The sequence below is a fragment of the Nannobrachium achirus genome (genome assembly GCF_963921795.1).
Source record: "Nannobrachium achirus genome assembly, chromosome: 8".
NCBI classification, from domain to species: domain Eukaryota; kingdom Metazoa; phylum Chordata; class Actinopteri; order Myctophiformes; family Myctophidae; genus Nannobrachium; species Nannobrachium achirus.
This window is the reverse complement of record NC_137817.1, coordinates 61,975,310-62,002,544: the sequence shown is the minus strand read 5'-3', so window position 1 is coordinate 62,002,544 and position 27,235 is coordinate 61,975,310. Positions and strand designations below refer to the sequence as shown.

Below are 27,235 nucleotides of genomic sequence, written 5' to 3'. Positions count from 1 at the left end.
ATTAAACCAAAAAAGGCTAAAGTTTGTTTCCTTTGTGGCCCATTACAAAACATACAAACACTCAGTCTAGACTACAGTCTGAAACCTGCTTATTTGCCGTGGTGTTGCACGTGGCATGTGGTCGGCAATTGTTTCAACAAGGGGAAAAAAGGAACCGGAAACAAGAAATAAGCAACTGAAATGTGTTGTCATCAGTGTTTCAAGTCAACATTAGCATTACAAGTACATTTTTCATCTCACTCATGTCACTTTGGCTGCTGACCTCACTCAGCAACGAAATAAAAATAAAATAAACAAAAATAAAAATAAAACAATTCAAAGAAAGCAAGCAGTGATCACCCCATGATGTGCACTGCAATGTAGTTTCAAATGCACTACATTGCAGATGCTTTTTGAGAGTCAAAAACTAAAAAAGAAGAAGAAGACATGTGTGACACGCATGATCTGGGCAGATTGCACCAGGAAGGAAATGTGCCAATCTCAACCCAAAACAACGGTGAAAGAGGAACCACTCTTCTCTTTTAGTTCAGTGTGTTGTGAAGAGGTGGACCAAGGATATTACACATGGATGCAGATGGACATTATGACAGCCTGCAGCTCCAACAGAGAGACGATGCAGTCTATGAAGATCTTACCACCAGGCCTAGACCTCCAGCCATGCCTCCTGGTAAGAGATGTTGTTATAATTACAAATCACAACATATATAAAACAAATGGTATTTAAGTGTTCTCTCTCTCTCTGTGTGTGTGTGTGTGTGTGTGTGTGTGTGTGTGTGTGTGTGTGTGTGTGTGTGTGTGTGTGTGTGTGTGCGTGCGTGCGTGCGTGCGTGCGCGCGCGCGTGCGTGCGTGCGTGCGTGTCCTCTAGACAAAAGACGGTGCAAGCCAGTTGGAGTCGGTGTTGGATTGCTGTGTGCTGTTCTAGCTCTCATCAGCATTGCTGTCCCACTCTATCTCTGTAAGTCAAACTATGTACTGTATTTTATTACAACACACACACACACACATAAATTTAACCATTTATTTATGTCCACACAAAGGAGATGCATACAAGGGCACAAATAATATAGGTGCAGAAGAGTTGCATTTACAAAATCATGGCATATGTCTTCATGATACAATAGCAAGTCACTTGGTACTCTACGGCAGGGGTCTTCAACAGGGGGTCCGGGACCCCTAGGGGGTCCTCAGAGTTACCCAAATCTTTGTGTGATAGAAACTTTTTTTCTTATTTTTATATTAACCACTTGAACCCTAGTGTCCATATTCTGAGAACCATTGCCGAAAATAGACGATCTACAAGCTCACAATGCCTCGCGCTGCGAAGCGTTGTGAGCTTGTAGATCTGCTATTTTCGGTAAAGAGCTTTGGTGTAGAGGAGAAAGAGAGCAGACTAAGTACAGAGTGAAAGCTCAAGTTTATTAAGTATTTACGGTTCACTGATTATTGTGCTGTCAAACAATGCAACTATATGGAATCTATGAACAGGTTGTGGGGGTCCCTGATTCATCTCTCTCAACTAAGGGGTCCTTGGCCTGAAAACGTTGAAGACCCCTGCTCTACGGGTATAAGTAGCAGCGTCTCCCCAATATGTGGCGGCTGCCGATTATAGCGGAGACGGCACAATACTTTGCCAGCCTTTTTGCCTCTTTTTTGGGCATCCCAAGTTGTTGAAGCACTCTAACAGCCTGTGGGTATGTCCTAGGCTGCCAAATATTAAAACAAATAGTCTGCACCTGTAGCCCAGCTCTGAGATGGTATGTAGAAGTGGCTGGTATTTAATGACCTTGGTCATGAAAGCTTCCTCTAGGCTAGGGTCAAAGGTGCAGGCCATCTCTAATACAGACACTTCCCTGGACTCTTCATCAACCACAACAACATCTGGTGTATTAGCTGTCAAAGATGTAAATATGTCTGGGTTATCACAGAGATGGAACATGGATGAAATGACACGGGAATGTTTGTACATTCTCACGGATGGTGCATGATATTTTGATATGTCCTTTGCTATGAGTTCCACTATTCTATCATGCCGTGCTACAGTGTGTACATCCCTTTGTATGCATAACAGCCATTCAAAATGTGTGACAGTGTTTCAGTGATCTGTTCTCTGGTGTGATGCAAGCAATGAGGAACCTGAGTGCAGATGGAAAGATTGAGTTTGGTGGGAAGGACTTGTAATCAGGCTTTAATTGTAAATGTGATGATGTCCTCATTGAGTGCAGTGTTCTTAAGGAATGAATGTGAGACAGAGTGGTCAGCATAGGGGAGACATGCAAGTTTCCCCTGGAGTTTCACACACACAAGATGTAGGTGTTTTAAATGCATGGTGGATCTCTTATTTTGTAAATATTGTTTCCATTCAGATCTGTCCAACAGGACGGAGAGAGAACAACTAGTGAAGTGCTGCAACCAATCACTGGACAGGAACAACAATCTGGGTAGGCAACCAGGCCTGGCGAAGATATGCTCTCACCTACATTTTTTCAAATGTAGGTGATGGAACTCTTATTTTGTAAATATTGTTTCTATACAGATCAGTCCTGCACGGTGGAGAGAGAACAACTAATGAACAGGATCAACAACCTAACCAGGGAGAGGGACCAATCACTGGACAGGAACGACCAACTGACCAGGGAGAGGGACCAATCACTGGACAGGAACGACCAACTGACCAGGGAGAGGGACCAATCACTGGAAAGGAATATCCAACTGACCAGGGAGAGGGACCAATCACGGGACAGCTACAACCAACTGACCATAGAGAAGAGGAGACTCTGTGGTCAGTGAGACATCACTGTTTTTATTCAATGTTACAGGTGTTATTCATTTGAGGGTGGAAACAGTGACTAATATCATTGTTTTACTTTTAGAACCACATGGATTTACATTAGCTGATGGTCTGTGTTACTTCATCTCTACTGAGAAGAAGAACTGGGTTGCGAGCAGGAAATGGTGCAAAGAGAGAAACTCTGACCTGATTGTCATAAAGAGCAAAGAAAAACAGGTATAGTGTGTGCGTGCGTGCGTGCGTGCGTGCCAGGGACGTGCTGGGCCCCTGATTCAGCCCGGGAAAATGAGTTGGAGAGGCCCTCATTGCGCGCTATAGAGAGAGATCTCTGAGTTATATTTCGTCATTGTCGGGTGGAAACCTTGTATGTCCAAAACCATTTTAAAAATGATTTAATGATGATTTAAAGTAGTGAAAACAGCCGATCTACAAGCACACAACGCCTCGCGTAGATCTGCTGTTTTCACTACTTTTATGCGACAGCCTTTTATGATGAAGCAGGTCTTTGCTTTGCGAAAAAAATTACAAATTTTAAACTTGGAGATACAAGGTTTCTGCCCGACAGTGACGATTTACTTTTCCCAATGGCCAGCACGTCCCTGGTGCGTGTGTGCGTGTGTGCACGCGTGCGTGCGTGAGTGCGTGCGTGCGTGCGTGTGCACATGCACATTAGTGCACTTTGTTTATGAAGGCCTACTGTACATCAGTAACCATCAGCTGTTCTGTCCAGGACTTTGTTGCCAGTTTCAACAAGAGAGTGTGGCTGGGTTTGTCTGACATAGAGACAGAAGGATCGTTCCAGTGGGTGGACGGTACACCACTGACCACACCAACGTAAGACTGATCATCTTCTTTTGACCTTCATTCTAATCACTATCCAGTTAATGTGCAGAACAGTGCTTCTCAAAGGGTGTGTGGAGGTACACTGATGTGTCATGAGCAGTGTTGGACAGTACACCTTACTTAACAATTTTGCTGCCATTTTAAACATAGCTGTACTGTAGTAAGCAGCTGCCAAATTGTCCTTACCTTTTAACGTGGGCATGTGCACGCATAGTGCATGATCTGTGCGCGACTCATGTAGTAGACCGTTAGACAAGATGACAGCTTTCGAATAAAAAAAAATCCATTGGAATAGACAAATCCGTTGCCAGGCAGTATCCTGCTGAATCCGCCAGTATTTACATAAGAAAACGTTGGAAACAGCAGCTGTGCGCTATGGTAACACGTGGGCACGTTCGCGCATATAGCAGACGATATGTGCGCGGTTCATATGCCAGGCGGGCACAAGAATCAACAACTATCAAATATTAAAAAAAGACGATGATATGGCCGTGCAGCTCCTTCCTCTGTTTACAACGCAAACCTATGGGACGGCAGCTGCGATGGGCTCTCAGACCGGATATGGAAACCTAGATCCGGTCTAAACAGGAAATACGACCGGATACAGTTAGGGGGCGGGCCTAAGACTCCGAAACGGCTATATGCAGCGATCATACTTTTAATTGTTTCATAATGATTAAAGCTAATTAAATTTCCGGGAACGACGGGCATCGCAGCGTGGTACAGCGGGAAATCAACGGTTTCGACGGGGATCGCGGGAAATTAGTTAATCCAAATAGCCTTGTGTTACCAGGGCCGGATTAACACTTCTGGAAATTGAGTACAATGGACCACAATGGAAACAAGCACCCTGTGGCTTTATTTTTATTTTATTTTTTGTATTCTTCATTTTAACATAATGTTTAACTTAACTACCTGTACTATAAACACAGTCCTATTAATACATTATTCAATCAATGACACGGCCTAATGAGTCTATGTTTGGTCTGGCTAAAAATATATGTAATCTATCTATAAATGCGAGAAGTCTCTGCGTGTCTGTAATCCGCGTATCTCGAGAACCGTTCGTTCGTTCGATGGTCAAAACGGGTCCTATGACAACAGGTATATTGGGGTTTGCATTAAAGGGTGGGGCATTCATGGGGTTTGCATTAAAGGGTGGGGCATTCATTCCCTATTTCAAATTCGGCACGCGTGTTCCCCACCGCAGGTAGTGCAGTGCTCGGCCTCGATCCGACCCGATACACAATTTTCTGGAACCAGCACGAAAGGTTCGGATTCTGATGTCTGACATCAAGATTTTCCGGAACTGGCACTGTGTCTGCATAGATCTCCATATATGGGCATAAAATGGATGCAGACAGACAGATACAGATATCTCCATATATGGGCATAAATGGACACAGGCAAACAGATGGTCAAAGATCTCCATATATGGGCATAAAGTGGACGCAGACAGACAGATAAAGATATCTCCATATATGGGCATAAAAGGACACAGGCAAACAGATGGTCAAAACGGGTCCTATGACAACAGGTATAATGGGGTTTGCATTAAGTTTGTCTCCTCCTCCATCTGTTTGTCTGTGTCCCTTTATTCCCATTATGGAGATCTCTGTATCTGTCTGTGCCTCCGACTGTGTTGCAGACACAGTGCCGGTTCCCCCTTTAATGCAAACCCCATTATACCTGTTGTCATAGGACCCGTTTTGACCATCTGTTTGAAAAAGCGACAGAGATCTCATGTATGGGCATAAAATGGACGCAGATAAACAGATATCTCCATATATGGCATATATGGGCATACAATGGACGCAGAATCACAAAGATCTCCATACGGGCATAAAAGGGACACAGACAGACAGATACAGAGATCTCCATGTATGGGCATAAAATGGACGCAGATAGACAGATATCTCCATATATGGGCATATATGGGCATAGACCCAGAACTATAACTGCAGTGATCTCCATATATGGACATAAAATGGACGCCGACAGACAGACAGATATCTCCATATATGGGCATAAATGGACACAGGCAGACAGATGGTCAAAACGGGTCCTATGAAAACAGGTATAATGGGGTTTGCATTAAAGGGCGGGGCATTCATTCCCTATTTACATTGTTCCGAGTTGGCCAGGTCGCCGACTAGACGCTGGGCCGCCCGAAGGGCGGCCCAGCTTCTAGTATAATATAATAATATGATGTTATTACTCTTGTACCACTAATTATTAATAAGTCATATAATTACCAAGGAGTAATAAATAAGTAATAATGTAGTTTTATTCCCGAGTAATTATGCCCAACACTGGTCATCAGATCAAGGTGAAACTTATTTGTGGCAACCACACATTATTACTAAAAATTATAAAATATGTGCAAATTATTTAGATTTAGATTGTATTTACTATATCAATACTTTGTGTGCACTCATTTCTCAATCCTAAAATAATATTGTAATATTTTATATTAATCTGCAAAAAAATAGCCGATCTACAAGCTCACATCACATTGCGATGTGACGTGTTGTGAGCTTGTAGACAGGCTATGAATACTGGTGTGCCTTGGACACAGAAAGTGTGAAAACCACTGAATATAAAATGAGGTCATGGTTTAAAAAACAAAGTATTTAGACTAGAGTGAAAAAGCATCCTTGTAAAAGTATTGTAATAATTATGTGTTCCTACTTCTACAGGTACTGGGAGGATGGTGGGCCTCATAGTGAAACCAAAGAGGCCCCTAATGCAGACAAAGACTGTGTTGATTATTATGATGGGTCTCTGCCTGCCTATCCTGGCACAGGATGGAACGATCGCTATTGTTCTAGCTCCATCTACTGGATGTGTGAAAGAGTTGTGTGCTGAAACCATCATGTTCACCATGCATTAGGGCATTAACGACTTGTGATTTTTGCAAGCCGACTCGTCTCAGTAATACGTTGAGTTGAAGTCGACTTTATCGTTTGATGACGTCATCAAACGATAGAAATTGTGAAAATAGCCGATCTACATGCTCACAACGCCTCGCATCGCGAGGCGTTGTGAACATGTAGATCTGCTATTTTCACAATAGAACTGTGTTATACCAAATGTAACGCCTCAATTCTTAGTGCTCGTCAGGGTGGGGGTCCCCAGTTAAAATATGAGTATTATGGGGGTCGCTGCCTGAAAAGGTTGAGAACCACTGTAATAGTGGATGTTTGAATGCAGTACAGACGCACATATGGAGCAAAAATAATGATAGATAAAAAGACAAAGGATTTTCTTTTTTTCAACTTCAACTTTCGACTTTCTCTGGTGGGAGTCGACTTGTGTAATGAAGTTGACTGAGTCGACTTGTCGACTTTTTCATTAATGCCCTACCATGTATCAGTTAGCTGGTGTGTTGCTACAATGTATTAATGTAGATTAATACAAAGTTACACAAATATTTCTCACCAGTTTTAATCTTGATTCCATTTAACTTTATAATTGATTGATTATGTGCTAACCAGCCCTATGTTATACTTTGGCTATTAGAAAATAGCAGATCTACAAGCTCATCACGATGTGTTGTGAGGTTGTAGATCTACAATGAGTGCTTTTTGTGTTATCCTTTTAACGTCATTGTAAAATCCTACCACTGTACGATTTACAAACTGTTAATAAAGTATTCAATGAATAAAATGCAAGATTTTCCTCTAAATCATGTTTTTCTTGTAATATTTTTAATGTAAAGCACTAGCTTCATGTTTTGTATTAAAGGTGATATACTGCATTACTATTATCATCATCATCATCATTATCATGACTATAGGTATTATAACACATGAATGAGACAATGCTCTTCTACAGTATGTTTATAGTCATTCAAGACAGTTTATATCAACTATTTATACAGTATAGGTCATGGACATATTGCAAATTATACATAAATGCTATTCTCACGTTGAATTATTATCATTTTTAACTCAACAGAAGAATATGTGAGAAAATGTGAGCATTAATCATGGAAATGATAGAAGTACTCTAGCACCAACACCTTGTGGAGGTTGAATGTTTCATTAGCAGATGAAACAGAGTTTAGAAGGTTTATTCAAACGTCATCATATTCAGAGGCATCCAGTCTATGTGTGGAAGAGTCTCTGATCAATACACTGAACCCTATAACTGCTGCCTGGACCATGTATTAATAACACACACTGATCCTAATAGTTAGAATGGTAAATGTATTAATAACACTACTGATCCTAAGAAAGAAAGAAAGAAAGAAAGAAAGAAAGAAAGAAAGAAAGAAAGAAAAAAAAAAAGAAAGAAAGAAAGATGGGTCTGAGAGATAATAATGAGTAACCATGAGTACTATAAAACAGCATCAGACCCAGGGAACCACACAGGTAAAACTATTGTTTTGTGCAAGGGTACTCGACCAATCAAATTGATCCCTGTATTGATTGTGATTCCCATGCATGCCAGACATTGCTTGCTTTATTTTCCTCCAAGCAGGTTTGATGCATCTTTTACGCCATCAAGAGGGCAAACTGAGAATGACAACTGTGTTCCTTTTCCCAGTATATTCATCTCACAGGCCTGCAGCAAGGTGTGTGTGTGTGTGTGTGTGTGTGTGTGTGTGTGTGTGTGTGTGTGTGTGTGTGTGTGTGTGTGTGTGTGTGTGTGTGTGTGTGTGTGTGTGTGTGTGTGTGTGTGTGTGTGTGTGCGCGAAATGGCTGAATGGCTGCTATGCCTATAAAGGGCTTTACATGGCACGCTGCCACAGAATATGATCTCATAACAAAGGTCGTATCTAAACATTTTACACTGTCTGTGAGAATGTACAAACATTCCTGTGTCAAACCTTTTATGTTTCATCTCTGTAGTGAAAACCCTGAAATCTTTGCACATCTCTCTGCTAATAGCCTACACCAGATGTTGTTGTCGTTATCCATGAAGAAAACATAACAGTTTCCTCCATTCTTGAAGTCGGCATGCACATTTGACTCTTTTAAGCATTTATGACCAAAGTCATTGAATACCAGCCGCTCCTCCAAACCATCACAGAGCTAGGCTATACACAGACAGTAGGTGCAATCTACTTGTGTTCATGTTTGGCAGCCTTTGGCATGTGTAACCTGGCTTATAGGGAGTGGCACAGGACACAGAAATATCTTTGGGGTTCTTTATTCCCAGTAAGTTGGTGGTCAGTAACTTTGTTACTTTCTTTGTTTATGTGGAGAAACCAGAAACAACTATGCCACAGTTCGGCTGATATGGCATGCAAGCCAGGAAATGAAGTAAAATAAAACAAAAATACCAATTGGTCCAAGTTTGGCTATCTGTATACAGTATAGGCGTATGTAGCCTAGTCCACAAAAATAATAATAACAAAATACAGAAGTGGCTCTTTCTATGGAAATAATCAAAAAAAGAGAAATACCACAATCAAATTAGATATTCCCTTATCTTGCAACAAAGCAAGAATAAAATACATTAAATGTGAGTTATGTCTAAAGCTCACCATGAACAGTAATTGGGATGGCCAGCTCACACACTGAACACACACTGGTCCTGGTCCCTTATAAACGTCACCCCTTTTCCACTGAGAATATTAAAATGGAGCTTGAACTGTAAGTTACAATGGGTTTGTATAATATCTAGATACTGAATAATGCAACTTGAAAACGGTCTGGGAAGAAACACAAAAGCCTGGGTAGATGTTAAAATCACCCCCAAACATGTTTGAAAGTGAAATATCCCTTTTACGGTGAGGATTTGTGCTGTGTGTAGAGTCACCAGCAGGGCTCCTATAGCCAAGTGAAAAATGGTCAGTTTTATTGTGAGGCTCCCAGTGGGGATTTGCACAGGAGGGGAGGGTAGTGAACACAGGAGCGAATGGGAGAGGGAGAGAGGGAGGGAGAGAGTAGAGGTGGGACGTTCACCAACGAATCGAGTCTTTTGAACGGCTCTTTGAAATGAACAATGGGATCTGGTTCGCAGTATAGGGAGTATAAGTTCTTTACTTAAGTAAAAGTATCAATACTGCAATGTAGAAATACTCTGCCACAAGTAAAAGTTCGGATTTAAATTGACTTAAGTAAAAGTACAAGTGCATTGGTATCAAAATGTACTTAAAATATGGCAATAGTAGAAAGTATTCGCAACGCATGCAGAATGTCCCATTTCACAAGTTTTCCAATGAATAAAATGTAGAAAAATCATTGGAAAATAGCAGATCTACAAGTTCACAATGCGTCACACGCGACGCATTGTGAGCTTGTAGATCGGCTATTTTCAAATGGCAGATATGTACCTACTGTATATGTCAGAAATAAATGTACATAGGGTTGAAGTTATTTGTAATTATACTAGTGACTAGAATGAGCTTTTGAATGGCTCTTTGAAAGGAACGGATCCCAGAGATCCGGCTCACTTCAAAGAGACATAAATCCCATCTCTAGGAGAGAGAGAGAGGAAGGGAGGGAGGGGGGATTGTTGTTTTTCAAGTTCTGACATCTTAGTTCTTCAAGTGCAGGTCCTTTCAAAACCACTGTTCTGAAGAGTTGTTCTTTTCAGACGGAATTCCAGCCAATCAACTCATAATAAAAAGAGAAAAGAAAATGTACACACATTTTTGAAGGGGGTGGGGAGGAAAACGAAAGTGCATAGTAACATGACTTTTTGATTTGTCTTAAAGGTCAAATCAGATCATGATTTTGGGGGATAGTTGACTCGTGTAGGCCTACAAATATTACAATATGTAATGTGTATGTACAGTAGGCCTACAGTATGCAAACAATTATCTCTCGTGGGCCAAAGTTGAATAGAAACAAAGTCTGCTGTCTCTCATGAACACACACACACACACACACACACACACACACACACACACACACACACACACACACACACACACACACACACACACACACACACACACACACACACACACACACACACACACAGTTGGCTGTTGTTGACTGTGTGAGTGACTAGGGTGCAATGAGGAGAGAGTGAGAGAGGGAGAGAGAGAGAGAGAGAGTGGGGCTCACAGGGGCGTCACAAGTGGGGGAAAAGTGGGGCTGAGTTATAGGGCCCAAGGTGGAGGGGCCTTCATTATTTTACACTTTAGCTATTGAAAAATAGCATATATACAAGCTCACAGCGCACTGTGAGCTTGTAGATCTGCTATTTTTGAAAAGTCGTGAAAATGTACGTGCAAATCTTTGAATACATGTATTTTTTAAGCAAACATTTGTAACTCAAATTTTGCTTCTGGGGGGTCCCTGCCTGGAAATAAATATTTTGAGATGGGGGTCTGTGGTCAAATACATATCATTTTGGGGGTCCTTTACATGAAAAGGTTTGAGCACCACTGACATAGAAACATAGGTTTTTTCTAAAAACCTTAGAAGGATTTGAAATATTCCAAGACCTGCACACATTTTCACGATCTTTCAAAAATAGCAGATCTACAAGCTCGCAGCGTGGCACTCGCTGCCGCACTGTGAGCTTGTATATCTGCTATTTTTCAATAGTTAAAGTACAAAATAATGCGTTCCCAGTCTAAATGGATTAAACTCCCTCCCCCTATGAAGAACATTCATGGGGGGCCCGCAGTGAATCCTTGTACCCAGGGCCCCAAATTTGGTGCGACACCCCTGCTCACTGGGGCCAGGGGAAGGCAGGCCAGCGACAGTGTTTGACACTCAGACACAGAGCTGTGTGGTGTGTGGTGGTGTGTGGTGGTGTGTGTGGTGTGGTGGGAGCCTGAGGCTGGCTGGACGAACCATGTTCTCTGGGTGGAAGAGAGACTCAAGATGAAGTCAGAAAGGAGGACCTCCTCTTCCTCCACAGTCACTCTGACACGCGTTCCCACGCCAACCAAGGTCACTGGCCTGCTCCTGACTCTACTCCTCTTCTTCATCACAGGTGAGAGCAACACTCTGGGACGTGAACGGAGATTCAAGGGAAAAAGATCTGACATTTGTTCATGAGCACAAAAAGAACAGGGGGGAAAAAGCATGATCATTTTGTGATCAACAAAATTGAAAGTTTATTTGAAAGTTTATGAATATCTAGTCACAGTTATGCTCATGATACGGTGTAACTTTAAACTATTTTTTTGGCATCTTACAGATTAGTCACTAATCTGTAAGATGCCAAAAAAATAGTTTAAAGTTACACCGTATCACTAATCATTAGTGTGATTGTGTGTTGTAAAAGAGTGGTCGTATGGTTGTTTTTGACCTTACATTATATTGTGTTTATTATTTTGCACATCAATCAACATTTAATTCTTCACATCGATGTAAATGTAACAGAGTTAGCTAAGAGCTTATTTTCCTCTGTAGTTAAAATTGGTTGTCTAATAGCTTTCAATAAAAAAAAAACAATACAACAAAACATTAGTACAAAAGACAAATGGTGTAATCTAAAGAAAGATGACACAACAATGAATTATCCATGATTGCAAGTTTGGTTTGCTGTGTTGCTGTTGGTCACAGGATTGTTTTGTGTCCTTATTTTACATTGTAGTCGCAGGCTTGTTTTTGTCCTTACATTACTGTATATTCTTTTAGTTGTAGGGTTGTTTTTACCCTTACATTTGCATTGCATTAGTTGTAGGGTTGTTTCTTACCTTTCTTTACATTGTATTTCATCAGCCATAGGGTAGCTTTTGACCTTACTTTACATTATATTTTATTTAGTAGGGTTGTTTATGTCCTTTACATTCCATTCGCAAGTGTGACTCGCATCGCGACAACCACACTGGTTATCATGCATTCCTAGATATGGGCTTAATATTGATGACATCATGGTTCTTGGCCATATATGAAGCATGACATTAGGCGTGACATGAGGCGTGACGGACGGACATGATCTGCAGGTTTTCATACTAAATGCAACCTACGGTCGCAACTAAATGCGACCTATGGTCACAATTTGTTTTTCCTGGAATGATGCCACTGTGCTAGTCATATAGATTATTTTAGTCCTCGCATTACATTAGGCATAGGATGTGTTTTCGTCCTATACTGTACATGAACATTGTATTAGTCATATATGGTTGTTTGTGTCCTTAGACATAGGCTAAGGCTGCCTTATTTAACTGGAACTATAGTTGTACTGACCTCTAAGGACCTTTCCAGGGAGGGTCCTCATGTGCGCCTTGCTGTGTCACCCTTTCTTGTTTTCTTTTAGTTTTTCTTGCACTGACCAATGGACACTTTTTTTTGTTTGGCTCTGCACTATCAGGTTGTGTTAGTAGTATTGAGTATTATGCTTCCGTTTCTGACACTTTATGTATAAAGGTATCTGTTTATCTATCTTGGCAGATACTGGTTTGTATCTTTGTATCTTTACACTGTAGCTGAAGTTGAAACCAGCTCAACCTTTTTGGAACTGTTGCTTTTGTAGCAGCTACAAACGTGGGATATATCTTGATGTTGCCGGATTACATTTGCATTAATGGTAGCCTGTAGCTTTGTAGCTACCAGTGTGAACGCAGCACTAGGGCTGTTTTTGTCCTTACGTAGACTTTGTCTTGTTTTTGCCCTTACTCTACCCTGGGCAGACAGTGTGGGATGCATGGTCTGTGGTCTGCTTCACAGTAGCTGCTCTATTCACATTCCAGCCTGCAGCTTCCTGAGCTCAAAGGAGCCCGGACCGACCGGCCTCCGCTATTGTGGACATTTACTGTACTGGAAGGGCTTTATTACTGTACTGTACAGCAGGGGTCTTCGACATTGTCAGGCCTTAGTTGAGAGAGAGATGAAGCAGGGACCCCCACAATCTTATCATAGATTCCATATAGTTTCATTGTTTGACAGCACAATCGTCAGTGTATATTGGATTCATGTCAATTTGTGTTTTCAGATATTTAACCTCTTGAACCATCAATACTTAATAAACTTGACCTTTCACTCTGTACTTAGTCTGCTCTTTTTCCCCTCTACACCAAAGCTCTTTGACAAAAATAGCTGATCTAAAAGCTTGTAGAGCTTGTAGATCTGCTATTTTTGGCTAAAGTTCTCAGAATATGGACGCTAGGATTCAAAAAAAGTTTATATCTCAAAAGCCCCATCTCAAAAGATTTGGATGACCTGTAGTAACTCTGAGGACCCCCTAGGGGTCCTGGACCCCCTGTTGAAGACCCTTGACGTATACAGTCTATACAGTATATACAGTACACACACCCTGCAATAAATGTTGAACTCTATTTGAGTTGATGGGAAGGAATGTTTTGTTTCCCCTCTTTGTGAATTCAGTTTGTGTTATCGTGTGCAGTGTAATAATTTTGGCTGATAGACATGTGAGGGTCAGTGTTGTGTGTAATCCCATCACGATCCGTACCAACCGTCCACTTTACCACCACATGTCCCAATCACTGCACCCTGTGTGTCACTGCTGCTCCACCAACCACAAAGAGCCTCTCTCTCTCTCTCTCTCTCTCTCTCTCTCTCTCTCTCTCTCTCTCTCTCTCTCTCTCTCTCTCTCTCTCTCTCCTTTCATGGGAGGAAACTAGTTCCAACAATCCTGCCCTTTGTCTTATCGTCCTGGCAACCTCTGTCAGGCGCACCAAATGGTTGCCACGGCAATGAGCCGATGCCATGACTGCTAGCCAGGGGCGTCGCACCAAATTCTGGGCCCTGGGTACAAGGATTCATTCACATTTTGTGCCTTAAAGTTATACCATGTAACTTTTTTAATAAAACAAATCTTAAAATTGTCCTAACTGTTAAATCGCTAAAGTTTTAGAACACCCACTCCGTTATTTTCAGCTTCTAAAGCCTTCTCTTTATATGTTTTCTATGATTTCTATGGGTTCCGGTTTTCGCGGAAAAATAGCGTCATCTGCATCATCTGTATACGTTGGCCAATCACATCGCGGATCATACACACATGATACACTACCGGCCAATCACAGCTTATCTGCCATGGTCTTCAGGAAGTAGCCTCGCTCAGCTACAGTGTTTACCACGGTGAAGGATTCTTAATCCCCAAATCCTGGCCATAAAATTACGTTCTACCATGCGTTCTACCCCTCCACGGATTTGTATCGGTCGCGGTGGTTTGCGGCGCCGCTCCGGTGGTCCGCGGCGGTGGTCCGCGACGACCCCGGGCGAAAAACGGACGAAAAAAGCAATACCGCTACTGACCACTAGTTTAGCAACTTACACAGTATAGCTTTAACTATTAAATAATAGCAGATATACAAGCTCACAGCGCGGCACCAAGTGCTATTTTAGAAAAATCGTGAAGATTTGTGCAAGTCTTTGAATATTTCATATCCTTCTAAGGTTTTTTGAAAAACCTATGCATGTTTCTATGTCAGTGATGCTCAAACTTTTTTCATGTGAAGGACCCCCAAAATGATATGTATTTGGCAACGGACCCCCATCTCAAAATATTGAGTTCCAGGGACCCCCCTGAAGCTAAATTTGAGTTACAAATGTTCGCTTAAAAAATACTTCTATTCAAAGATTTGCACACATTTCCATGACTTTTCAAAAATAGCAGATCTACTGTACAAGCCTGCATCCGCGCTGTGAGATTGTATATCTGCTATTTTTCAATAGCTTAAGTGTAAAATAATTCCAGGCCCCTCCACCTTGGGCCCTGGTAACTCAGTCCCACTCCCCCCCCCCCCTTGTGACGCCCCTGCATGCCTGCTAGCTGCCACAGTTTAGGGAACAGTGCTGAATCAATCTCTCTCTGCTCATTAGCTCTGTATGCAGTGCTCGGTGCAAACCTACTATAGTAATACTTCAGTGTTCAGTCAGGAACACTCACGTCATGAGTAGATTTAACCTCTTATTGCAACAAATGGAATACTGTTAAAGGAGTAGTTCACCCCCAAAATGACTTTTTTTCTATTGATTACTCATGCCATGGAGACTTGAGTTCAATTATATCTTTTTGTATTTGTCGGATTCCTAAAAAAGAAAAAAAAACAAAAACGATTATAGTAAATTTACCCCCATTGATTCTGGATGGGGACCCAAATGCATGGGCCTGGATGGGGACCCAAATAAGGCCCTGGATGGGGACCCAAATAAGGCCCTGGATGGGGACCCAAATGCATTTGGGTCAGAATCAATGGGGGTAAATTTAGGGTCAAGGGTCAAGTCTCCATCCAGAATCTTTTACAGAATCATTTACTATAATCATTTTTTTTTTTGTCTTAGAAATGCGACAAGTACAAAGAAATATTATTGAACTCAAGTCTCCATGGTCGACTAATAGAAAAAAAGTCATTTTGGGGGTGAACTACTCCTTTTAAACGTTAATGCTCTCCTCTCTTAAGATGTTCCCTACATTTTGCTAAGCAAAATCCCTGCACACGTGCACGCACGCACGCACGCACGCACGCACGCACGCACGCACGCACGCACGCACGCACGCACGCACGCACGCACACACACACACACACACACACACACACACACACACACACACACACACACACACACACACACACACTCACACACAGGTAGAGGGATGCGCGTGACATCATCATCATACCCGGAAGTTATGCAGGAATGCCTACTGAGTGGCAAAAAAACTACTTTCTGGCCTTGACAGCCCATACATCCAAACAGAAAAGTCTGATCTGATTGCATTAAACTATGTTAAACTCACTTTGCCACTCTCTTTGCCACTAGATTTGCCACTTGATTGACCATTCACTTTATACATGCAAAACGACATCAGATTAACTTGCGTCATGCAAACCTCATTGGAGTTTGACATTAGAGCCATAGAACTGGTGTCAGTTTAGAGCCATGCAAACATTGAATTTCAGTTTATATTTAAGCCATACATGCACACACATGAATTTCATTTCCTATTTGAGCCATGCACACTCCGAAATATAAGGTAGAGGCTGGGGTGGACGCTGTATTTAAACAGAGCGCTTTGTTGAGGGAATGAGATGTGATTGGTGTGTAGAAAATAATGAGATGTGATTGGTGTGATAATGCATTTGTACATATTAACGTATGTTCATGTTTCACATTAATTAATAATCTATCCACCTGTTTCCGTGGGAGTTTACTGGAGATTATTTGGACCTGTTTGGACCACACTTCTGGTTTAACAGCAGACATACAAGCTCACGCCTCGTCGCAGATGCAGCCTGTTGTGAGCTTGTAAATCACACTCGGCTGCGGCGCCGGAAGCTCGGTACAGCGTCTGCGCAATGCACTATGGGGCGTTGGAAACTCGTGTGGATACATTTCTACACATTTCTTGATTTCAACATAAAATGCGGCATTCAAGTTCAAGTTCTCTTGAATGCTGCCTTCAGGTATGGCATGGAAAGAGGGCCTTTGTATTTCTTTCACCATAGTAAAAACTGCATTCATGGTCTGGAGAGGGCACTTTTTACAGATGGATAAAAGGGCATGGGCTTGAGCCCCCTTTGATGTGTATGTGTGAACATGACTGGTATAGAGCCCAGAGAGACTCCGGTGAACCACATGGAGGTTTTGGAGTGGTTTACTGTAGTTCCGGTGTCTCACACTGAAAATGGCAGATTCACAAGCTCACAATGCCTTGTGCTGCAGTGTGTTGTTGTGAGCTTGTAGCTCTGCTGTGTTGGGAGCTTGTACGGTAGCTCTGCAATGCGAGTCAGGCTTTATGTGGACCTACCTACCGTATGTTGTGATGGGAACAGATTTATTGCATTTGGTTGTCAAGGCCGAGCTGAGGTAGAAAGGACACAATGTTTCAACCACATAAGGAGATATATGAGCTTCATTAGACAAACATAAATCATCACCAGCATCTAACCCAGGGACGTGTAGAGAATGTTAGAGAGGCAGGGGCCAAAAGGGCCTTAATAGCAGATTTCTACACAGAGAGGGCAATTCTTTCAACATGAGATGCTGCATTCAAGTTCAGGAGAGTTTGGACAAGGCAATTCTCTTGAATGCTGCCTGCTGCCTTCAGGTATGGCATGGTTAGGGTTCATTTGGTTCCATTTGTACACTGTCAGAGTTAAGGGGAGACCTTGAAATGTGAAAGTTTGAGAAACACTGGTTTACGTTATTTTGTTACCGTAGTTTTCTCTAACTATAATAACCTGGGTGTCTGGATGCCACCCTCCTCACGCAGGCACCGTGTCGGGGGTGAACGTGACGAGCCCCAGCCAGGCGGTGAAGGGCACAGCGGGCAGGGAGGCCCTCCTGTCCGTCAGCTACTCCAGCCGCAGCGCCGACCAGCCGGTCATCAAGTGGCAGCTGAAGAGGGAGCGGGAGAAGCCCATCACAGTGGTGCAGTCCATCGGCACCAGCATCATCGGCAACCTGAGGCCCGAGTACCGCAACCGCATCCTGGTGTTCGAGAACGGCTCGCTGCTGCTCCACCACCTGCAGCTGTCGGACGAGGGCTCCTACGAGGTGGAGATCTCCATCACCGACGACTCCTTCACCGGAGAGCACTCCGTGGAGCTCTCTGTCGATGGTATGATAGATAGCTTTATTATCCCAAGGGGGGAAATCAGTCACCTGGACTGGAGGCAGCACAGCAGTATAAGGATATTTACAAAGTTACAGAGAAGTATGAAAAGAATAAAAATGAACATAGTATAGTAAAGAGCAAGGTACAACAAAGAAAGGGAACGAAGAATATATACATAAAGGGTCAAAAACAGTCAACGTTCATAAGTGTAACAGCCATAGTTAAAAAAGCAAATAGCAATACTTAAAGGGGAAGACCACCCATTTTCAATAATGAACTATGTCATTAAATACCTTGAGTGGAAATGGAAAAAAAAAAGTCCCCCCCCTTCTGTGTTGCCTAGAACTGGAGGATTCATTTTGGGGTTTGTATACAACTTCAAAATACAAACTTCAATATTGAAAATGGGTGGTCTTCCCCTTTAAGCACAACTTATCAACACAGTGCCAATTAAACAAAAGTGTCCATAACAGTCAATGCTACTCAGTGCCATGTCACCGCCATTTCAAACACAAGCAAAATACTCAATACTACTAACACAACCTGATAGTGCAGAGCCAAACAAAAAAGTGTCCATTGTTCAGTGCAAGAAAAACTAAAAGAAAACAAGAAAGGGTGACACAGCAAGACGCACACGAGCACCCTCCCTGGAAAGGTCCAAGTCAGTACAACGGTAGTTCTAGTTAAATAAGGTTACAGTAGTAGTCCTGGGCTAATCGGTGGTATGTTATAGAACCAGGGTTAGGGCCGATGCTTACTAATATTCTGTTGCTTCACATTAGAGTTTTGTTGTTGGAACATGTGAGTAAAATGAAATGTACATTATATTTGTTTCTTCTTCTTTTGGTTGGGGTGTCTTTAAAGGAATGTTATACCCCCAAAAAAGAGTCAACTACTCACCCTGTGAAGCCGTGAATTCATGGAGAATTATTTTGTGTCACATTCCTTCACAGTGAAGAATCTGAAAAGGAATGAGAATACTTGATGAATTGAAGAAACAGTTTGGTGCATTAATGAGGAACAAACGTCAGTGTGTGAGTAGGGTTCACACCTAAAGGTCTCGCCCAGACGTGTGTCGGTGTGTGAGACACATGTTTACTCAGGAAGTGTTCAAAATTCTGCGAAAATGATGGCTTTTGGTAGTAATGAGGAAACAGACTGGATACAAGACACTTTGATTATATTCTCAGAGCTGTGTTGAGGTTTATAAACAGATTTTTATACTGTAGTTTTGCTGTTGCTAATCCTGGGGCCTATTTTCTTCAATCCATCAAGTTTTCACCACTGACAGACTGAAGGTGAAGGTATAGGTAACGTACTAACGTATTGGTCCCTTTGGTCCACAGTTCCCGTGTCCAAGCCCTACGTGCAGATGATGGCGTCCTCCGTGCTGGAGTACAGCGAGTACTTCCACATCCACTGCTTCCATAGCAACGGCACCAAGCCCGCCTACGCCTGGCTGAAGGGGGGCAAGCTGCTGGCCAACGACTCCCGCCTGCTGCTGTCCCACGACCAGAAGGTCCTGACCATCGCACGCGTCCTCATGTCGGACGACGACGTGTACGCCTGCACCGTGGACAACCCCATCAGCAGCATGAAAAGCGCGCCCGTCCACCTCACCGTCTACAGTTAGGTGGCTCTGCAGTGGCGTCAGTTCAGCAAAAGCTAAGGTATGGCAACATGACTGGTGTCATGTTGCCATACCTTAGCAACAGGCATGATGATAGTGATTACTATCAGTGGCTATAGTATTATTTATGAGTTGCATTTGTAGTCCTACAGCGGCCATGTTGAGGAACAACACAGGTGTTTCAATTTGTCTGATTGGCAAATAAATAATGTTCCAGATGGGGACCCAATTTGGGTCCCCATCTTGAATCAATGGGTGTAAAGGGTACATTTATTGTAATCACATTTTAGTCTTACAATGCAATAAAACCAAAAGAATATTATTGAACACAAGTCTCCATGGTGTGAGTAATCAATAGAAACGAAGTGTTTTTGGGGGGTGAACTACTCCTTTAAGTATATTCTGACACCAATCATTTTGTACTTTTACTCAAGTACATTTTTAACACCCGAGCTTGTACTTACGATTTCTACATTAGGGTATTGATATTTTTACTTAAGTAAAAAACAAACTATTAACAAACGCACACACACACACACTCACCCCTGTCTCTTTCTGGTTTAGGACGTAGCTCGCTGTACATCATCCTGTCCACCGGGGGCATATTCCTACTCATCACCTTAGTGACTGTGTGCGCCTGCTGGAAACCTTCCAAGTAAGAGCTCTATTCCTTCTCTTAGTACAGTGGTTCTCAACCTTTTCAGGCCGCGACCCCTAAAAGAATCATATTTGAACTGGGGACCCCCCATCCTGACGAGCACTAAGAGTTGAGGCATTACATTGTGAGCATGTAGTTGTGCGTTGTGAGCATGTAGATCGTCTATTTTCACAATTTCTGCCTCTAATAATTGACAACTTGGCCAATGTTTAATTTGCCATTTTAGAGGTATTAAAGGTCCTTAAATTGTAATTTTAGAAATGTGCAGATACCCTATATGCCAGGGCAGGAATTTCAGGGAAGCCATGAAGGCCATGGCCGTCGTTGCCCTCAGTTCGGCCTTGTGCCCCTCAAAGCAATGGCATGACCTGAGGCCACAGTGGCCTTAATGCCCCAGCCCAGCTGACTGTACTACTTTCTCCTCTGTCTGTCTTGTCAATATGTAGACAGTAGATACCGCTGTCTGTCTCTTGTCATGTAGTGTCTTTTGTTGAGTCTCCATCTTTAAAACAATCCAGTATATTTGATTGGAGCATGGCTGAGCATGGATTAGATTGTACATAACATAATTTATTTCACAGCAGTTATAGACTACATTAAATTTAAAATCAATTCATTCTTTCAATGGACTAAATTCTAAAATCTTGCTTTATTTGATGGCCTTCCTGCCCTGGCATTTGGCCGTTGTGCCCTCAAACAATGGACAACACTAAAGGCCAAGTGGCCTTGCCCCTAAAATGACGAAATTCTGCTCTATACACTTAAACTTCATGTTGGTTTGAGTGAGAAAATAATGTAAGCTAAACATCTGGAGACCCCGCAAAATAATTTGGGGACCAACCCCAACCATAAAATACCATAACTCTTGAAGCAAACAATCTACAGAGAAAATTGAACAAATAATCAAATAACTTTGTCCCAAATAATTCATTAGAGTGCTTATTATTAAGATTCAAGCACATCTTCAGGACATTTAAAACAGCACAAAACTAGCAGAAAATGTTCAAATCAGAATCATCACATCTACTGCACCCTTAATGGTGCCTAGTTAAGATTTCTTCCCAAGTCAAATAATATTCCCTCTGACTCTCTCTCTCTCTCTCTCTCTCTCTCTCTCTCTCTCTCTCTCTCTCTCTCTCTCTCTCTCTCTCCCTCCCTCTCTGCCTCTCTCCCTCTCTCACCCTTTCTCTCGCTCTACTGTTGTTGGCTCATGGACTTGAGGACATGATTAGAATCTTAATAAGCCCTGTCTGTCTGTCTCCCTCTCTCACCATGGCTACAGATGGACATAATTAAGTTTGTGTGTACACACAATGACCCGTATAGTTTTACCATGGATACAGATAGGGGAGTAAGCCATACATCACAACGTAACAGCCTAATGCAGGGGTCTTCGACAGGGGGTCTGGGACCCCTAGGGGGTCCTCAGAGTTACTACAGGGGGTCCTCCAAATCTTCCAATCCTTTTTATATTACAGTAACAACTTGAACCCTAATGTCCATATTCTGAGAACTGTAGCCAAAAATAGCCGATCTACAAGCTCACAACGCCTCGCAGCGTATTTTCGGCAAAGATGTCTGGTGTGTGTGTGTGTGTGTGTGTGTGTGTGTGTGTGTGTGTGTGTGGGGGGGGGGTAAGTACAAGTTTATTACAGTAGGTAATGACGGCTCAAGTGGTTAAACATCTGAAAACACAAATTGACATGAATCCAAAATACACTGATGATTGTGCTGTCAAACAAAACTATATGGAATCGATGAATTGATTGTGGGGGTCCCTGCTTCATCTCTCTCTCTCTCAACTAAGGGATCCTTGGCCTGAAAACATTGAAGACTCCTGGCCTAATAATGTTATCAGGCTGTGTTTGTGATTTAAGATTTTTTCACAAGAATGATTATTTGTTTTATTTTTATTTATTTTTTGAAGAAAGAAGAACCGGCCTGTCCCCCCGCCTCGAGCCCCTGTCTATGTGGAACAGATTGATAATGGTCATGATGGTGAGGCTTCGTTTACAGCGCTGGACTAGCTAACTAAATACTATGTTTCTGTGTGTCTCTGCTACACATTCATTACGGCACTGGTGGGCACATACTGACGCCATGACGTCATGATGGCATTGAGCAATCAAGGAAAAAAACGTGCATGTTATTGTTACAACCATGACGTGTAGGTCAATCAATCAATCAATCAATCAATCAATCAATCAATCAATTAATCTTTATTTCTCACATCACATTACAGGTAATATGGATGTAATTCTTATTTGTGAAGAAAAAGATTAAGAGCAGGCGCATAGGGGGAAATGAGACGCATAAAGTGCATGATATTTTACTAATCTGCTTAATAATAAATAAGAATGTATCTAAAGTGCATGTTAGGTTTAGGCATAGTTTTTGTGAAGTTAAATGTTAATGGGCAACTCCAGACTAAATAATATATCTAGGCTCATCTACTTATATTGATCCTAAATGACTGTCCATGGGGTCTATTAGGCAGAAATGCCAGTTTCCCCAGCAGAGCCCACGCAGCAGCCCTCATACTGTAGCAGAGTACGTGGAGCCCATAAGCCTATCGTTTTTACACTATTTGTTGTGGTCTGGGCTGCTGGGGAAACCGGACAACAGGGGCATTTCTGCCTAATAGACCCCATGGACAGTCATTTGGATCAATATAAGTAGGAAAATGAGCCAAGATGTTATTTAGTGCAGGGTTGTCCTTTAGGGCAGGGGTTTTCAATGTTTTCAGGCCAAGGGCCCCTTAGTTGAGAGAGAGATGAAGCAGGGACCCCTACAACCTTATCATAGATTCCAGTTTCAGTGTATTTTTAGAGTTGTCCTTTTTGGCTTAACCTGGGCGACACACCAATGAAAGAAGCAGTCCCATCATGTGACTTATTATACCGGTATGTCTGTGACGTCCTGTAACAGCCGGAAGCCAGTCTGATGGATGCTTGTTTTACCAAAGCGGACGTGTGTTTGAAACGCTTGCTATTAACAATCCAAGAGACATGGCAACATTCATACATTCATCTGATAAAGAAACATGTTGTGACGGTCCCACACCCGTCTGCCTACTTCTTCCACTGCTGTTCATTCATACTTAGTCTCACCACCTGTTGCTCTGTGACATATGAATTGGGCTCAAGGGGCAGCAGCACTTAAACTCTAAATGCTATTTCTTAAAATGTTTTGGCTTGAGCATGACTTTTACCATTGCCACATCTTGACAAAATAATTATTAACACCAAAGCTAATAATTAGATTTTTGCCTGATACGTAATGATGAGAATATAACCAATACAAAATACTAAACCAAATCTATTTGTGCTCACAGTCGATGTTGTTCCTAAACCAACAACCCTGGGCCGAAGGAGTCCCATGCCTCTCTATGTTCTCAATGAGGATGTAAGTCACTTTTTTTGTTGTTGCAAAAGTGACATTTTCTACGGGCACGGTCACCCACCCTTTTATTCTGCCAATGCATTTCAAAGAGAGGGAGCAGGTTTTTGGATGTATTCTTTGTCTAGAGGTAAAACACTAAAACAAAAAGCGAACGTTTGTGGCTGATCCAAACTTAATCTAGATCACACTTCAGAATAATTTTTCTACAACTCATTTATAAACTGGCATAATCAAAATTAGCTTTATTTTCACATCACAGGTTTACAGAAGTAGATGAAATGTGTTGTTGTGCATATAGTTCAAATAGAAAAATAAAAGTCTGCGCACCAATTTATGCTCCAAAAAAGTATGTTATGTTTACTTGTGGTAACGTTTCGAGCCTACCGGCTCATCAGAGGTCTGATGAAGAGCCGGTAGGCTCGAAATGATGAGCCGGTAGGCTCGAAACGTTGCAAGTAAACATACTTTTTGGGAGCATAAATTGGTGCGCAGACTTTTATTTTTCTATTTGTACCTTATTCTTTAGTCCAGCACCCAGCCTATATTGGCCTTAGATGTGCGTGCCTTTTGACTGTTTTGCAGCCTATTTGATAACTTTGTGCATATAGTTCATCATATCGTTATTTCCATAGAAGAAAGAGAGGGAAGAAGAAGGGGGGGGCAGGGGGGAAAGGAGATCCAACAACATAGTTATGCTAACCCCTTACTACAGTTTCACCTGTTGATCAATCAATCTCCACGTTGCAGGAAACTATGGAGCGCTATGAGGACCGGCCCAGCAGTCCAGTAGCAGTGAGCCAGTCAGAGATACTGAGCAGCCATCATCCTGCGTCCTACAACACCGTCCCGCATCCCCCCCTCCACCACCATCACTCCTCCTCCTCCGGTGGAGGGGGTCCACTGGACAGGCCGGTGTGGACCACCCCGCGCCGCTACAACCGCAGCCCCCTGCCCTCCCCCCTGGCACACCCCCTCCCGCTGCGGCCCCCGGCTCCTCCCATGCGCCCGCTGCGCTCCCCGGTCCAGTTGTCTCCCGGTGGGGGCGGGGGGTCGTCGTCCCCCCACCAGCACGGCTTCACCCCCATCAGGAAGTACCGGCCCCCCGTGGGCATCCCCACCAGCCACCACCACCTGCCTGTGGTGGAGGCAGCCTCCGAAGGCCCTGAACTGATCGACCACCACCAGCGGCATTCACCGCTCCCACAGTGATCACCAGACCTCATGTTTTTAGCACAGGGGTTCTCAAACCTTTTTAGGGCCGTGACCCCCGAAATAAACATATTTGAACTGGGGACCCTCACCCTAACAAGCACTTGGAATTGAAGGTATTACATTTAATGTGACTCGGCTCCACAGATAAATATTGTGAAAATAGCAGATCTACATGCTCACAACGCATCGCGAGCAGTAAGCAGTGAGCAGTAAGCAGTGAGCAGTAACTCAGTCCCACTTTTACTCCCCTTGTGACGCCCCTGGATGTGCCTTATAGTTGTGCATGTTCTCCCCGTGTCTCCTAGGGTTGATACCCTCACAAAAACATGCAGTAATCCTGGTCTCAATAATGCCTCCCCCTGGCCAGCCGGGGCGCCTGATGGAGGGTAAAGGAACTGGTTGGAATAACGTGTTCCTTCCACGTGCTACGTTCATCCCAGGGAAATCCCCACTGTCATGTGAAAAGAAACAACTTGGACTACCCATGCATTGAAGGAAGCATGAGGTTTGTCCGTTGTCTCCCCAGGCGAGGCAGAGGGAGAGCAGAGCCCAGGATTACATAGGCAATTGGCACTGGGTAAAAATGGGTTACAAAATCGTGGTATAAAAAATTAAGAAAAGAAAAGGATGTGCCCTATAAAATGTTGCGACACACATTATTATATGCAGTAGGCTATATGTATACAAATGTTATGAATACTTGTATCCACAAGTTTCCAACTTCCCATCGTGCATTGCGCAGAAGGTGTTCGGCAGTTCCGGCGTCGCAGCCGAGTGTGATCTACTAGGCTAGTGTAACGCGGACAGTCTATGCTGGCAGATGGGCGGGGTTACACAACCCGGCGAATCTCTCCGGGAGTCTCCGGCCAATAGCATGTGTTCTCCTCCCCCCACCCCCCTTCTGCTCAGTGCAGAGAAGGCTGCTGCGTCATGACGTCAACAAATTCGGTGCGAAGCCTGATTGGTTAGGGAAATTCTACACTTCCTACAACAGTGATTTTAACGCGATCGCCCAGGCTTAATTTTTTCTACCGATCGCCAAATAAAGGCTGGGTTTCCGAGGCTAGTGATCTACAAGCTCACAACGGTTGCATCTGCGACGTGACCTGAGCTTCTATGTCTGCTGTTTTCCGGATGTGTCCCAGACATAATTCTACAGTAAATTATCGTGAAAACAGGTGGATAAGTACTTTTCCCAATACAGAGACAAATTATCCTAACTCTCTCTCTCTCTCTCTATATATATATATATATATATATATTAGGGCTGGGATGCGATCATTTTTTTTAATCTAATTAATTACAGGCTCTGTGATTAATTAATCGCAATTAATCGCATTTTAATCGCACATCGATATTTGACCTGGGAAGCATTTTTTTTTTCAAGTAAATTTTGTTGTACGAGGGAATCAACGAGTGGGTTTTTTAAATCTAAATTTCGCATCCACTGGGCCAAGCAAAGCGCTCTGATCGGCTACTTCTCCCTTTGCGTTTGTTTGTCTCTTCTTGGTTGGTGCATCGCTATGATCAGTATGCCCGAAACTGAAGGTTCTGTGGTGCAAAAACGAAGTGCGATTAAAATGCGTAAAAAAAATGTATCGCGTTGATTTTCTGTAATTAATTAATTGTAATTAATCAGTTAAATTCCCAGCCCTAATATATATATATATATATATATATATATATATATATATATATATATATATATATATATATATATATATAAATACTTTCAACTTGCCTTATTTTTGGGCTTTTAATTTTATTATTATTCTCTTTTTGTTTTTTCACACATTTTCTCAAATGTAGAATATTGCCGATCTACGTGTCATGACGTGATGTGCTGTTGGTCAGTTGGGATGCTTGTAGATCAGATATTTTTGCTATGAAAAAAGTTGTGCCTTGAGATTTTGCCCATTGGTGTGCCTTAGCCACAGGGAGTTAATTGGAAAGCACTGTTTTCGTGTGTTTGTACGAAGGTGTTACTTTGTTACATTAGGATGTTGGATTTGATCCAAAAGATGCATGATGTTTCACCCGGATATCCCAGAGATGTTCAAAAGTAACTGTTTTCACTCAATAGAAATACACTGTCATATATTGTCAGAATATAATATGTCTAAAGATGCCACATGTAAAATATTTATGCTGTCTATTGGTGTAGTATTGTTTCTATTATCTTTACACCAGCACTTATGTCAGTCATTGAGACAGTAAAACAATGCCCTGGCCAGGGTTAGATATATATGTTTTGTTTTGTTT

The 27,235-nt window shown here is 42.5% G+C and overlaps 1 protein-coding gene across 1 annotated transcript; it reads left to right on the top strand.

The window, feature by feature from the left end:
- Positions 1–564: 564 nt before the first annotated feature.
- hepacama (hepatic and glial cell adhesion molecule a) lies at positions 565–24,970 on the top strand (the record flags this gene model as incomplete). The annotated part of the gene is given in 14 exon segments (XM_080732051.1): positions 565–667; positions 2,365–2,439; positions 2,535–2,780; positions 3,497–3,623; positions 6,332–6,478; positions 8,184–8,211; positions 11,375–11,537; positions 17,727–18,074; positions 19,418–19,695; positions 19,701–19,704; positions 20,266–20,356; positions 22,287–22,357; positions 23,694–23,764; positions 24,509–24,970. Coding segments are annotated over 14 exon segments (2,214 nt in total).
- Between the last annotated feature and the right edge of the window lie 2,265 nt (positions 24,971–27,235).